This window comes from Oncorhynchus mykiss, chromosome 21, assembly GCF_013265735.2.
Source record: "Oncorhynchus mykiss isolate Arlee chromosome 21, USDA_OmykA_1.1, whole genome shotgun sequence".
Classification (NCBI taxonomy): domain Eukaryota; kingdom Metazoa; phylum Chordata; class Actinopteri; order Salmoniformes; family Salmonidae; genus Oncorhynchus; species Oncorhynchus mykiss.
This window is the reverse complement of record NC_048585.1, coordinates 19,937,226-19,952,324: the sequence shown is the minus strand read 5'-3', so window position 1 is coordinate 19,952,324 and position 15,099 is coordinate 19,937,226. Positions and strand designations below refer to the sequence as shown.

The window sequence follows — 15,099 nt, the reverse complement described above, 5'->3', positions numbered from 1 at the left end:
AAAGGAGCACCTCCCTCCCCGCTTTCGCCCAATGACGTGACGAGGTTATGCCCGATGCCCCGTGGTTCAGCATAATCGAATCTGCCCATTGGTAACATTGTGGCAGGCAACCCGTCTGTTTACAATAGTTCGTTAGTGTCTTTGCCGTTGTCATGTATGTATAGCGCGAAGCCCTGATTTGTCCCTTACATCCTGGAAAACATGATAAGTAGTCAGGCTAAGAGCCAAAAATAGAAATGAGAAGTCATCTATAGGCCTAAATGGATCTGACGTTTGCCGGGGATGACATACAAGCGCAGCCGATCAACGTTCCAGCTAACCAAAGAGATGCAGTTGGGAGGTGGCTGGGTGTATAAAGTGCTGCGTCTTTGCTGTCAAGACAACCACCACAAAATAATCATTCAACCTTAATGATTAAAACACAATTGTAATTTATTTTAAGCAAAGTAGTAAAACATTGTAGTAACAAAACGATTAAACACCTACCTAACCATGCAGTTCCCAAGTAATCTCGAGTGCAATGTGTAGGCTAACAAATATGTATATACAAATATTTACTCAAACTGAAGCACAGCTATCAACTTCAGATTGATAAAATATTTCGTGGCTTTTAGGCATTTTTTTCAGCACTCTGCAACCCTCTAGTTTATAGTGATTATTTACATTACATAGATATCAAACCCGGAGTGCTTTCAGCAGGACGCAACATTGTTACATTCAGAAAGCACATTTCTATGTAGAACAAACTTGCCCTGTGACATGTAGAATAAGAAACCATGTCTTTCTGCGACATTCGTGTGCCCCCTCCCAAAAAAAAAAAAAAAATCCATGATTGTGGACCTTTTTTATAGACCTTACAGGTAGTAATTTAATATTGTTTACATCCCCAACTATGTTAAGATCAAAACTATATTTTACACCTTCAGTTATGTCATTCATTAGACTAACATACATCATAATGTTATCCTTATATTGTCTCCCACTTCTATGCTGATTCATTTTCTTCCTCAAAATCCTTCCTTCAAATGGAATTTAAGTGCTGATCCTCCATCAGTTTTGTTTTTAGTCATTTTCTCCCCATCATAGAGAACTTGGTCTGCTGCCAAGAGCTTGCAGCAATTGTTGTTACTGGAACAGACACACACACACACATAAACTTAACACCTCACACAGTGGAGAAGTCGACACACAAAACAAGTATTTTATAAAGCAGTGAATTGAGTCATCCAAGTCCACACAGAAGAGAAACTACACTATTGCCTCAATCAGCAAAATGCTTTGTGATCGTCCACTTAGTCCCATATTTAATGTACAGCCTTTGATGTCCTGCTGTTGACGAAGTCTGCTTTTCTATATCCAGCCTAGCAGATGATGAGAGGAAAAGTAACACAGATTAATTCAAAACTATTGTCACCACACAAAATGTTTCTTATCCTTTGGAGGTTATACTGTGTAGGGGCCTCACCTTCCTATAGGCCCTGTGGAGCTCTGAGTGGCTCCACATGCTGTGTAGTAGGATGCAGGCTGCCTGGCCAGCCCTGGTGGGACCAAACCTAAAGGGACACAAGGTTACTGTCATCGGACATAAAAGGAACAGTATAAAGCAAGGGAAGAGGTTTAACAGATTAAAATAAATTCCCTCCAATCCAACTTACAATGTTCAGGAATAATACAGTGCATTTTAAGCCCATCTACAGTCTTTGCATAGCATCAACCAACAGTGCCACATCGACTGTGCAGTCGGGCATCAGATTACTACGTGCAGTATATCATGTGGTTAGTTGACATGTTAAATCCAGGCAATGTAGTCAGCCTGGAACGCAGCCGTGGTCTTCAGAAGCTACCCACTGACCCGTTGTCCTTTGCGCTGATGTTGATGATCTTGGGCAGCGCCCCGTGGTTGACAATGGCCCTGACGTGCTGCGTCTCATCCTGGCTCAGGTTGATGAGGATGTGGCACAGGGACACAGTCACCTCTATAGGCAGGTCTGTGCTCGTGTCCGAGTTGGGTAACATGACCACCAGCTGTGGCAACACCTGTTTGACTACAGAGAGAGTGGAACGCTTCGTGAGAGATTGTTTGATTTTCTACAGTTGTAGGTTTGTATGCTGCTGTGCTTTTACATACACTCACAAGTCCAAAGACAAATACTTTGTGGGTCTTATGTAGGACTAAAACATTGCGGTTGATGAGTCAATTCACAGCTCACCAATGTGAGCGTGAAGCTCTCTGTAGCGTGAGATGTTACATAGCAGGGACACAGCAGTCTTCTTCACAACCATCCCTCCTTCCTGGAGCATCTTCATGGCCTGGAGTAGACCATTCTCCCTCTGTACTATGGTGTGGGCGATGGCCTGGGATACCTGCCCAAACAGAGCCATGAGCCCAACATCACCAACTGACAGTCAATATAGTAATGCATAATATAGTAGTCACATCAATGTAATACTTACTATACAGTCAAGTCAACATAAGATGGTTGTATTGTAGTTATTCCAATCAAACCCATGGGCAAATCAATTCCACACTCCCAGAAGAGTACATAGCCCATAGATCTGTGATAAAGCCTTACCAGGCCGTTCCCAGCTGTGATGTTCTGCAGGGCTCCGATGGCAGCCTCCTGGGTGTAGGGACAGATGCTGCGGGCCATAATTGACAGGTACATGCGCACAGTGATGGCGCTCCATAGCCACTCTATCCCACAGGGACTACCCTTCTCCTCCAGCAGAGGGCGCTTTGGTTCAAGACGCTATAGGACCAAAACAACCAGAAAACTTTGAATGAAAGGGTCTCCTGTTAACGCCCAGATACCAGGTTTCACATTCATTTTCAATTCATGTGTATAAGGCTTTTTAACAATTACATTTGTCAAAGAAAACCGGGCTTAAAGAGTTAGTTCAAAATGTATGCTTTATCACCTAATTAACAAGGCGGCTTATCCATAACATAGGCATTGCCAATTTAATAACTTATTTAGAACCAGATAAACAGGGCATGTCAAGTACATAGGGGCAACAAAGATGATAACAGCCACAACAGAGGTGATGGGAGCCCACCTGGATGATTTTGGCACTGCGGGAGCCGAAACAGCCGGGGGTCTTGGTCTTTGGAGCCAGGTTGAGTCGAGACTCATGGAGCTCGCTGGCGAACTTCTGTGGAAGCTCCATCTCCATCTGGTAGGAGAGGTTATGTAGGATGCACACACAGTTCTCTGTGGACTGTGAAGGAGAGAAGTGGTTCTGTTCAGGGGACTATGATTTTAAGATCAAACATTCTGCAATGTCTATTGTAAAAAAAATATTTTAAAATTGTAAAAAATGTTTAAAAAAAGGAGAACATTTGGTTCATGATGTTCTCAATATTTCAACACTAAATGCGAGATTAAGTTGTTCTAGAGATAAATTGATAAAATATAGGCAAAAACAGTCTTGCTTAATTTCCCTGTGTCAATATTTATTCCACCTACAAATGTTTAGTAACGCTCGTAACGAAAAGAAACAAGTGAACATTTTGCACAAAAGCTTAGTAAATGTTACTTTAGTCCTTCACATGCAGTACCTTGTCATCAGGCTTGTAGTCAGCTATGGTCCCGCGGATGTAGTATACCAGGGAGTCAATAAGGTTCTCACACTGCCGCATGGCTTTTCTCCCTTCTGGACCAGTCGAGCTTATGTTTCTGACAACAACAATGACAGGTTGTCATTATCGCCACTAGGCAACAGCAAAAGCATTCTTTACATTCTAGACATTGTCCAAACTGGCTAAATGTTTGTAGCAGAGATATTTGGTGTACTTTGAAAAGCTTTTCTGTTATCTGCAGATAAAACCATTACAATAGGTCACTGTAATAACATGTGCACATGTGCACATAAGCACAAAGGAAACGTAAGCAAATGAGCAACATGAGTTAATCTTTCACTTTAATTTCATCCCCTGGTCAATGAGTCAACTGTTCCACTTCCTTTTAGATGAAGTCAAGCAAAAACACATCAGTTGCCTCAATACATGTGACCAAATGGTCATTATTTATTCCTAAACATTCTGCAGCCTTTTTGTTAACGTCAAGTCAAATACAGTAACATTAGTGATGGCCCAAGGTTATGACTGTGAGTTGGAGTGTTGTGTGTTTTCGCTTTAAAATCAGGCCAAAGACTGAGGAATTCCTCAGAGTTACACAAGTCAATGGTTGCCAGGGCTTGATAGCACCAGCCAATATGGATTGAGGTTTCAATTCTACTAGAGCCACTAAGAGGAAGAGAGCTCCATTAATAATTTAGTCCCTGCCTGTTTTCAGTTGTATCAGTTGCTAGGCAAAAGCAAAACACTACTTGTTACACCATGTTGCGTTTGTCAGGTGGTATATCTGTGCCAAACCAAATCAATGGCTGTCAGATCAACAGGAACACAAGGTATGCAGGATATTGTTTCCAACGCATTGCTGCTCCATCGAGGTGATGCTGCCAAGGCAGAAGTCATCATGCCTGTTTTGCCAGGTAGAAAGGAGTAACAGGATGACGATGGCCTTTGAGGAACCTCACAGTTCTCACTCATGGCGAGGAGGCTGTCAGAGATAAATATAATAATCTTGACAAAGCCCTGTGAGATGTAACACTGTGGTGAGAGATGGATTGGACATGAACCGCCTGGGTCACCGTATAATAATCAGTGCCTTCAGAAGTATTCACACCCCTTCACTCTTTCCACATTTTGTTGCGTTACAGACCAAATTTAAAATGAATTCAATTGAGATTGTGTCACTGATCTACACACAATACCCAGTAATGTTAAAGTGGAATTATGTTTTTAGCAATGTTAACAAAGGAATTCAAAATGAAAAGCTGAAATGTCTTGAGTCAATAAGTATTCAACCCTTTTAGAGTACAAATATGTGCTTAAGTCACATAATAAAGTAGCATCGACTCACTGTGTGCAATAATGTTAACATGATTTTTGAATGACACCTTCTCTGTACCCCACACATACAATTATCTGCATGGTCCCGCAGTTGAACAGAGAATTTTAAAGATTGAACAAAAAAAAAGACCAAGAAGGTTGTTTTTTGTTGCCAATGCCTCACGAAGAGGCAGATGGGTAAAAAAAAAAAAGACATTGAATATCACTTTGAGCATGTTGAAATGATTAATTACACTTTGGATGGTGTGTCAATACACCCAGTCACTACAAAGATAGACACCGTTCCTAACTCAGTTCCCAGAGAGGAAGGAAACCGCTCAGTAAAACTGCAAAAAAACGTGGCAAAGAAATGTACTTTTTGTCCTGAATACAAAGCAAAATCAAAACACACAGAGTACCTCTTCATATTTTCAAGCATGGTGGTGGCTGCATCATCTTATGGGTATGATTGTCATTTGCAAGGACTAGGGAGTTTTTTAGGATAAAAACAAACAGAAGAGCTAACTAAGCAAAGGCAAAATCCTAAAGGGAAAACTTGGTTCAGTCAGCTTTCCAACAGACCCAGAGACAAATTCCCCTTTCAGCAGGGCAATTACCTAAAACACAAGGCCACATATACACTGGAGTTGCTAAAAAGACAATATATATGTTCTTGAATGGCCTAGTGGCCTAGTTACAGTTTTGACTTAAATCTACGGCGAGACTAGAAAATGCCTGTCTAGTTATCATCAACAACCAATTTGACAGAGCTTGAAGAATCATCTCATTAATAAGTGGGCAAATATTGTACAATCCAGGTGTGCAAAGCTCTTAAGAGACTTAGAGATACTCACAGCCAAAGGTGATTCTAACATGTATTGACTCAGGGTGTTGAATACTTATCTAGTCAAGATATACAGTTGAAGTCAGAAGTTCACATACACCTCAGCCAAATACTTTTATACTCAGTTCAACAATTCCTGACATTTAATCCTAGTAAAAAATGTCCTGTCTTAGGTCAGTTAGGATCACCACTTTACTTTAAGAATGTGAAATGTCAGAATAATAGAGATAATTATTTAATTCAGCTTATTTCTTTCATCACATTCCCAAAGGGTCAGAAGTTTATATACACTCAATTAGCATTTGGTAACATTGCCATTAAATTGTTTAACTTGGGTCAAACGTTTCGGGTAGCCTTCCGCAAGCTTCCCACAATAAGTTGGGTGAATTTTGGCCCATTCCTCCTGACAGAGCTTGTGTAACTGAGTCAGGTTTGTAGGCCTCCTTGCTCGCACACGCTTTTTCAGTTCTGCCAACAAATTTTGGCAGGTCAGGGCTGTGTGATGGCCACTCCAATACCTTGACTTTGTTGTCCTTAAGCCATTTTGCCACAATTTTGGAAGTATGCTTGGGGTCCAATTGGAAGAACCATTTGCAACCAAGCTTTAACTTCCTGACTGATGTCTTGAAATGTTGCTTCAATATATCCACAATTTTCCATCCTCATGATGCCATCTATTTTGTGAAGTGCACCAGTCCCTCCTGCAGCAAAGCACCCCCACAACACGATGCTGCCACGCCCGTGCTTCACGGTTGGGACGGTGCTCTTCGGCTTGCAGGCCTCCCCTTTTTCCTCCAAACATAATGATGGTCATTATGGCTAAACGGTTCCATTTTTGTTTCATCAGAACAGAGGACATTTCTCCAAAAAGTATTATCTTTGTCCCCATGTGCAGTTGCAAACCGTAGTCTGGCTTTTTTATGGCGGTTTTGGAGCATTGGCTTCGTCCTTGCTGAGCGGCCTTTCAGGTTATGTCGATATAGGACTTGTTTTACTGTGGATATAGATACTGTTATACCCGTTTCCTCAGCATCTTCACACGGTCATTTGCTGTTGTTCTGGGATTGATTTGCACTTTTCCGCACTAAAGAATGTGTCTTCTTCCTGAGTGGTATGACAGCTGTGTGGTCTCATGGTGTTGATACTTGCATACTATTGTTTGTACAGATGAACGTGGTACCTTCAGGCATTTGGAAATTGCTCCCAAGGATGAACCAGACTTGTGGGTGTCTACAATGTTTTTTCTGAGGTCCTGGCTGATTTATTTTGATTTTCCCATGATGTCAAGCAAAGAGGCAATGAGTTTGAAGGTAGGCCTTGAAATACATCCACAGGTACACCTTTAATTGACTCAGGCTAATTGACATAATTTATCAGAAGCTTCTAAAGCCATAATATCATTTTCTGGAATTTTCCAAGCTGTTTAAAGGCCCAGTCAACTTAGTGTATGCAAACTTCTGACCCACTGGAATTGTGATACAGTGAAATAATCTGTCTGTAAACAATTGTTGGAAAAATAACTTGTCATGCACAAAGTAGATGTCCTAACCGACTTGCCAAAACTATAGTTTAACAAGACATTTGTGGAGTGTTTGAAAAACGAGTTAATGACTCCAACTTAAGTGAATGTAAACTTCCAACTTCAAATGTATTAGTGTTTTATAGTGTAATATTATATCTTTCTTTGACAGAATATTTTGTGTAGATTGTTGAATTACATTTTTTTTTTTTTTAAAAGATGTCCATTTTAATCCCACTTTGTAACACAACAAAATGTGGAAAAAGTCAAGAAGTGTGAATACCTTCTGAAAGCACTGTATACCATTTAGCAGAAGCTTTTAAGCAATGCGACTTAGTCATGGATGCATACATTTTACGTACAGATGGACCTGGGAATCGAACCCACTGTGCTGGCTTTGAAAAACGCCACACTCTACCAACTAAGCTACAGAGGACCATCAATCAATAAATTATTTCATGATCATTCTAAAACATAACTACTATACCCCTTTCTGCATCCCACTGCCTAGTGTCTACCCCAGGCTGCCCTAAGATGGATCCCTAGAAATACTTGACCACAGATACTACATAGGTCAGTGTCAAACACACAAATGGCCAATAAATGCCTTTGTCCAGACCAGACGACCTACCGGAGGCAGCCAGTGGCGTTGTAAAAGGTGTCTGGGTCAGCCAGCATGGCGTCTTTGGGGTTCTCCCCCTCAGACAGGCCTGAGCAGGGCACCAGCACAGAAGTGGTCAGGATCTCCAGGGCCTCTTTGGAGAGATGCTCCTTCAGCAGGTCATGGGAGGATAGGTTCCACAACAGCCCTGTGGAACGTTTCATTCTTAGGTTACTGCTGTGTTATTACCATTTTACCATGTAAGTTCATGTAAATCACATATTCACAAAGCTTCTCAGAATAGGAGTGCTGATCTAGGATCAGCCCCCCTCATTCATTATGGTTTAAAAGGATAAACTGATCCTAGATCCACTCTCCTGCTCTGAGGCACTTTGTGAATACGCGCCCTGGTCATTAATAAAGTGCCACGACAATTTCTTTCAGATCTACATGAGCAGGTGTTAAAACTAACCAGTGAGCTGCCGCCGGGTCTCTATGTCGCGACTTCTCCTGAGCAGACACAGTGCAGGGGCCACGCCCTTGTTGTCCTTCACCTCCATCTTGTTCTCGCTGCTCTCGAAGACGACGTTTCGGAGCGCCCCCGCCGCTATGCGCTCCAGCTCCTCGCTGTCGCTCTGCAGCAGTTTGATCAGCCTGGGTATACCGTGGAGGTAGAACACCTGGGGACAGACAGGCAGAGATCTTCATCTACCCTTGTTCCTATGAAGAGTGAGCTCAACTTGAATTTATGCGAATCGCCCACATAATCTCAATAGAAATTGAAGGGAAAATACCCCTACCAACCCAATTATTTGAAAATGGCACACACTGTATTATCTACATCAGCTATATTGTAGGCCTACAGCCCGGAAAGCCTTTAACCTTAATTGAGCAGGCAAATCAACAGTAGTAGAAATGGGCCCCAGCTCACCATCTTCTTAGCGTCAGCGCTGTTGAAACATTGGTTTTGAATAAAGCTGGCAGCAGTGATCTGCATCTCCTCATTCTCTTGGCCCAGCAGGTTCACTGCCCTCTCCAATGTCAGCTCAGGCACCTTGCTCTCTGGCTTCCTGTGTATGGGAGAGAGCATTGAAGAGGAACTTCCTGTCATTGACAAACACACACACACGCTCACTTTATCAATCCAATTTCTCATCCTCACAACACTTTCCATTATATACACCCATTACAAAATCTGGGTAAATCATTGACCTGAAATGACAGATAAGCAACTGAACCACCAATAATTCTCTGGAAGACTCTTTTACAATAGCTTTAGTGCCAGACGAGATAAGCCACTGAAATCTGGAACCAACAGGATCCTGAACAGCTTCTACCCCAAAGTCATAAAACTGCTAAATAGCTAGTTACAGTTTACCAAATAGCTACCTAGACTGCATTGACCCTTTTTGCTGCTGTTGATAATCTATCCTGTTTATTATCTATCCTAGTCACTTTATTCCTAGTTATACAGTATGTACATATCTACCTCAATTAACTTGTACCCGTGCAAATCAATTCGGTACTGGTACCTCGAGCAAGTTATCCTTACTCATTGTGCATTTATTATTACTTGTTATTACTTTTCTATTATTTCTCTATTTTCTCTCTCTGCATTGTTGGGAAGGGCCCGTAAGTAGGTATTTCACTGTTAGTCTACACCTGTTGTTTACGAAGCATGTGACATAACATTTGATTTGAGATGTTGAGAACTAAATTAATTGCCAGATCTAATCATCTTCAGGTTTGTTTAGAACACATAAGCAGTCTTACACCACAGTGACTTCATTCACGTCTGTCTGCTGGATCTCTGGCTCCGCCGCCACCCTCTTCTGGCCCATGTCTACCTCCATGCTGACCAGTGAGGCTGGGTACGAGGGAGGCCATTTGGCTCCCACATGCCCCTGGCTCTCCTTCCCCACCTGGCCCAGCCAGGACAGGCCCTCTGTTCTCTGGGTAGCATTGAAAGACCCGTAGCCTGTTTGTCTCCTCGCCCCCTTTTGAACCTCCATCAGGTAGGGGCTGTTGTCGGTGCGAATCGCAGGGCTGCTGCACAGGAATGAGCGGTCTGCAGAGAGGGGCTGATTTCCTCGAGTCTGTCTGAGGGACTGGCCCCAGTGGTAGTTGCCGCCGTTAGCTATGGCGTGTGTCCTTGTGCTACGGGCCATTTCTGAATGGGCATAACGCCGCATCAAGTCTGTCCCATACGACCGCTCCTCTGAAGTCCCCATCATGGGCGGCTGGCTAGGGCCGGGGAGGGTGTAGGTTCCGAAACGGAGTGACCCGTAGGCCAGACGGGAGCGAGGTAACTCGGGGCTGGTGACTGGGGTCAAATCCACCCTCTTAGACGGACTTCTTCTAGTCTCCTTCAAAGACGACAGGCTGCTGAAGTCCCTGCCTCCGACCTGGCCAAAAGATGAGTGTGTCTACATGGAAAGATGAAAAGCAGAAGTTCCCCCGTTTCAGAAGGCTCACAACTGAATCAACCATAAAGACATTTCTGGTAATAATGCTAAAACATCTGTGTAAAGCTGTTGCATATAATTGGACACAGTCTTGATGACTCAAAGCAACACAAAAGGTTTAGGGAAAAAGATCCTACAAAATGCTCTCTCTGATGTCTGAATAACCACTGTTCCGTTTGTATTGTTGCATCATCCTGTATTGTGTGTTTTAAAAGCCACACCTTACACGGAACCCAAACCGGCTGCGCGCGTGACATACATTTATTTTGTACCCCCACACCAAACTTGATCACGACACGCAGGTTAAAATATCAAAACATACTCTGAACCAATTACATTAATTTGGGGACAGGTCAAAAAGCATTTAACATTTATGGCAATTTAGCTAGCTAGCTTGCTAGCTAATTTGTCCTATTTAGCTAGCTTGCTGTTGCTAGCTAATTTGTCCTGGGATATAAAACATTGAGTTGTTGTTTTACCTGAAATGCACAAGGTCCTCTACTCCGACAATTAATTCACACATAAAACGGTAAACTGAATCGTTTCTAGTCATCCCTCCTCCTTCTAGGCATTCGTCTTTCAGTCACCCACGTGGGTATAACCAATGAGGAGATGGCACGTGGGTACCTGCTTCTATAAACCAATGAGGAGATGGGAAAGGCAGGACTTGCAGCGCGATCTGCGTCAAAAATAGAACTGACTTCTATTTTAGCCCTTGGCAACGCAGACGCTCGTTGGCGTGCGCGAGCAGTGTGGGTGTAATAATTGAATAATATAGATTTCTGAATTTATTTTGCAACACGAGCGGTGTAGTCAGCCTGTAAGGTTTCCTTTAGGAATCTTGAAGATATTATTCAATAAAACTGCAGTTCAATTCAAATAGTCTATGTGAGATGATAGAATTTCAGCGTTTGGTTGAACAGACAAAGGGGCGATAAATATGGCAAGTGTGCCAGGAGGAAAGGCTTTATTTGTCACATTTTTGAGATGGGTATCTAACACTCTGCGCCCTATGGGCTTGGGGCTTATAATAGCTGCGCATCCCTGAGACTATCCAATTTGTTTTTATTCAAACCATTTGGGAAGTACATTCAAAACCAATGCAGCCTACAGTTTATTTTAGGGGCAAATAGAAATCTAATTTCCCTGTTGTTTCTTGTGAAGTTTAACACCTCAGTGACGCACTAAATATGGAATTCAAGTAAACAAATAAAAAAATAAAAACACTTCACATATCCTCCAGACACATTGCACTTGACTGCCATGCAGGGTGAAGTCCCTTGCTCCGAGTTGAATCACGTAGCTGTTATTTCTAACATTCAGGCTCTCTGATTAACTTTAGGGAGGCTAAAGCACCTGTGACTGTGGATAGTGGGTTGTGTATTATAGGACAGGCCTTACCTTCATGTTAGACCAGGTTCCATCTCTGGAACCAGTGATAATTGATGGCTTTCTGGATAGATGAAGACTACCTGAAAGATACACCACATGTGTTCTGAAGGCCCATGCCATCGCACCAATTCCCTAATTACCATCTGGACACACACCCTCTCCTATTAGAAAGGTAAATGGAGAGGACCACAAATACAGTAGGCTAGAGGAGATTGCAATCATGTTAGAAAACGATTATATTCAAGCATCATGACAAATACAATGTCACTAAGAATTTGACACAAATGACTAGGCCTGCATGGCCATTCGGTTGCATCTGGTTTCGACCCGTCCTGTATTTCCTGGTAGACTATGTCTAAACAGCCCCCCCTCCCTCCCCGCACCTTCAAATTCCCTTGTCGATTTCAATAGGTTAATCTTTACAGACCTTGTTTATTCGTGCAGACTCAATGAAAAACACATTGTAAACTACTATTTTACCATTGGACGTTGTCTTTTTGCCCTTACGAGCAAGTGTGAGCTGCACTTGTTGCTGAACACGAAAACTCCGGTCGGTTGAATGAGTCTTTGTATTATCCTCTGGTGGTAATGCCAAACTCGTGTCATCTGCGTCGAGTGTGAATAAGTCTAGCGCAGGTAAAACTGACTTCATAAATGGCGGCGCTTCCATGATTCCGTAGCTCTCCAAAAGTGTAATTCCATAAAATAGCCCGCAGATTCATAAAAAGTGTCACTATCGTCCTTTCTCGATCCGTTCATACACAGTGACTCCGAACAGTGACGTATTCGAGTGAGTCCGTTGCCACTGGGGTGTGGTCTGTATAGTCGACACCTGTAATATCATTTTACAAATAAGGAAGGCGAGGACATGCTGCGAAGAATGCCCAAAATATTTTCGTTGATAGGCTACAAGGCCAATTCTCTGGCAAATAGCAACCCTTGTAGATCCGGGATGGGCAACTGGCGCCCTCCACATTATAGCCCCGCGGATATGTCTCCCCCAAACCACTTTTTTAAGGAACTGTCAGGGTCTCAATTTACTGTTGATAGTTGGACTAGTATAATTCACAGGTTGCTATTTCGAAATTTGGTTGTGCATCAGCAGTTTTTCTCTTATGTCAGTTGCTGACTGTCACTCAGTTAATTAATGTCAGCAAAACTTTTTTAGATTGGTTAGTTAGTCTAGCGCACAGCTATCTAATCATGGTCGAATTATGACACGCCCCAATTGATCATCAGATATCATATAAAGACTTCAAACATGTCTCCACCTTATGGCGAAATGTAAAAACATTGCAGGAAATTGTCTGTAAAACTGTAAATGTTTCTCTCTGCCCAACCTGGTCTCAGAGCATTTTGTATTATTATGTATGTAAATTCGAGACATTCCATTTATTATGAGTTTAGTATGGTATGTATTAACTTGTGGATGTCCATCATCCATTTCGTATATGTTACAAATGACAATTCGTATGAAACTAATTTGCTAAACTTACGGTATGTTACGCATTCCTGGCTGATGGCTCACACTAGCTAGGCTAGGGGTTAGCTAACATGCAAAGTAGTTGAAAAGTTGCTAAAGTTATATGCCCACCCATCCACCCCGACCAACCACCCTCCTTTTGTTCTTATATAATCATACAATAACAAATATAACATATCATACTAATTTGAGTACCTCAGATATACATTCACAATGTTACATCTAGCCTGAGACCAGGCTGCTCCATTGAAAAAATTAGCAGAATTGCATGAAATTAGTTATACAATTGCAAAATCTTCTCTCTGGCCCAGGGCAAAATGTGTAGAATTGCAGGAAATTAACTCCACCTTTAATTTTCTCTTTGTTGTCAAGGGGCAGGGCTGCTAAAATGTTTTGCTTGGGAGGGGGACAACTTCACTTAAGACCCCCAAAATGCTAGGGCCGGAACTGACTGCACTTGTGGGTTGGCAAACCACTGCGGCGCCAAATTTATTTATTCATTTTTTTGGGGGCCCCCACCAACATTGCCCATCCTTGTTGTAGATAGCTGGTTCCCAACCTTTTTCGGTTACTGTACCACCAACTGGATTTTGTTGTGCCCATAATACCCTGAAGTACCACCTGGTGCATTTTACCAGCAGGCCTATGGTCTCTGAATATTCTCAAGTACCCCCTGTGGATAGGCCAAGTACCCCCAGGGCTCCTAGTACCCGTGGTTGGGAACCAATTGTGCAGAATATCTGGATTTTTTTTTTTTTTTTTTGCCATTGTTTCCATGTACTATCCAATCATTTCTGATATACAACACCTGTATCACACCTGTCAATTACTAATACCATTTGAATCTCACAAAGTCACACTTTATGATTTCTATACGACAGTTGGGTAGTTCTGTGTAATAATTGAATGTAATGTTCCCAAGCATGTGATGTGTGTGTTGTGTGTCAAGTTGGGAACTGTGACAAATATCAAGAATATTAGTGCAAATGGATAAAACAAGTATTTTATTAAACTAATATTATTGATGATAACACGTGTTACAGGCAAGACCATTCACCTCACTGTGTAATGGCTCTCTACATTTTAATTAAAGGAGGTGTTCCCATTGCAGTACGGTATTAGTATGACAGCACTGCAGATTCTGGTGTGGGAGTTCTTCTCCAGATTGGAGGAGCTGCTGCCGGTGCCCAGCTTTACACAGGTACTGATATGACTGCATCTTCATCCTATCAATTCAAATGTAAAAAATGGTGCATTTACAGTTATGAATGAATAAACCCCCTTTAATAAACGGACTGAACATCGACATGTTTCCAGTGGGTATGAGATATGGGTTGATTTGGGAGTGGACTGCACTCTCCTTTTCCATTTTAACTTTAAGTTTGCCTCTCTCACCCTCAGACAGCATCTTGTCTCAGCCTTGCCTTCTCTGACCTGGAGGAGTGTTTTCAGTCTGTCTCTGACCCTGAGCACCTGAAGACACTGCTACAGCATCAAAGACACCTGGGACACCTTAACAGAGGTAGGTAGCCTTCAGGTTATCCATACTGAACAAAAATATAAATGCAACATGTAACAATTTCAAAGATTTTACTGAGTTACAGTTCATATCAGGATATCAGTCAATTGAAATAAATTCATTAGGCCCTACATCTATGAATTTCACATGACTGGGAATACAGATATGCATCTGTTGGTCACAGATACCTTCAAAAAAAAGTAGGGCTGTGGATTAGAAAACCAGTCAGTATCTGGTGTGACCACCATTTGCCTCATGCAGTGTGACTCCTTTGCATAGAATTGATCAGGCTGTTGATTGTGGCCTGTGGAACGTTGTCTCACTCCTCTTCAATGGCTGTGCAAAGTTGCTGGGTATTGGCAGAAACTGGAATATGGTGTCA

General features: G+C 42.2%; 1 protein-coding gene across 1 annotated transcript; it reads right to left on the bottom strand.

Moving 5' to 3' along the window:
• Positions 1–407: 407 nt before the first annotated feature.
• Positions 408–12,874, bottom strand: LOC110499941 (plakophilin-2). Its single transcript, XM_021576998.2, has 13 exons — positions 12,196–12,874; positions 11,725–11,795; positions 9,632–10,284; positions 8,790–8,928; positions 8,331–8,538; positions 7,889–8,066; positions 3,560–3,677; positions 3,058–3,219; positions 2,574–2,750; positions 2,211–2,364; positions 1,853–2,045; positions 1,466–1,553; positions 408–1,361 (listed from the first exon to the last, which is right to left on the bottom strand). Exons 1-13 carry the CDS (start codon positions 12,383–12,385, stop codon positions 1,305–1,307), a joined length of 2,388 nt encoding a protein of 795 aa, XP_021432673.2. The 5' UTR covers positions 12,386–12,874; the 3' UTR covers positions 408–1,304.
• Positions 12,875–15,099: the final 2,225 nt, after the last annotated feature.

Bases quoted from the DNA above. Each gene is read 5' to 3' on its own strand.
- LOC110499941 (XM_021576998.2), bottom strand. From the start codon at position 12,385: ATGGAAGCGCCGCCATTTATGAAGTCAGTTTTACCTGCGCTAGACTTA. The intron at 10,285-11,724 runs GTAAGGCCTGTC...CTTTCCATGTAG, and splicing joins GAACCTGGTCTAACATGAAG to ACACACTCATCTTTTGGCCA. The intron at 2,751-3,057 runs GTGGGCTCCCAT...TTGGTCCTATAG, and splicing joins GCAGTGCCAAAATCATCCAG to CGTCTTGAACCAAAGCGCCC.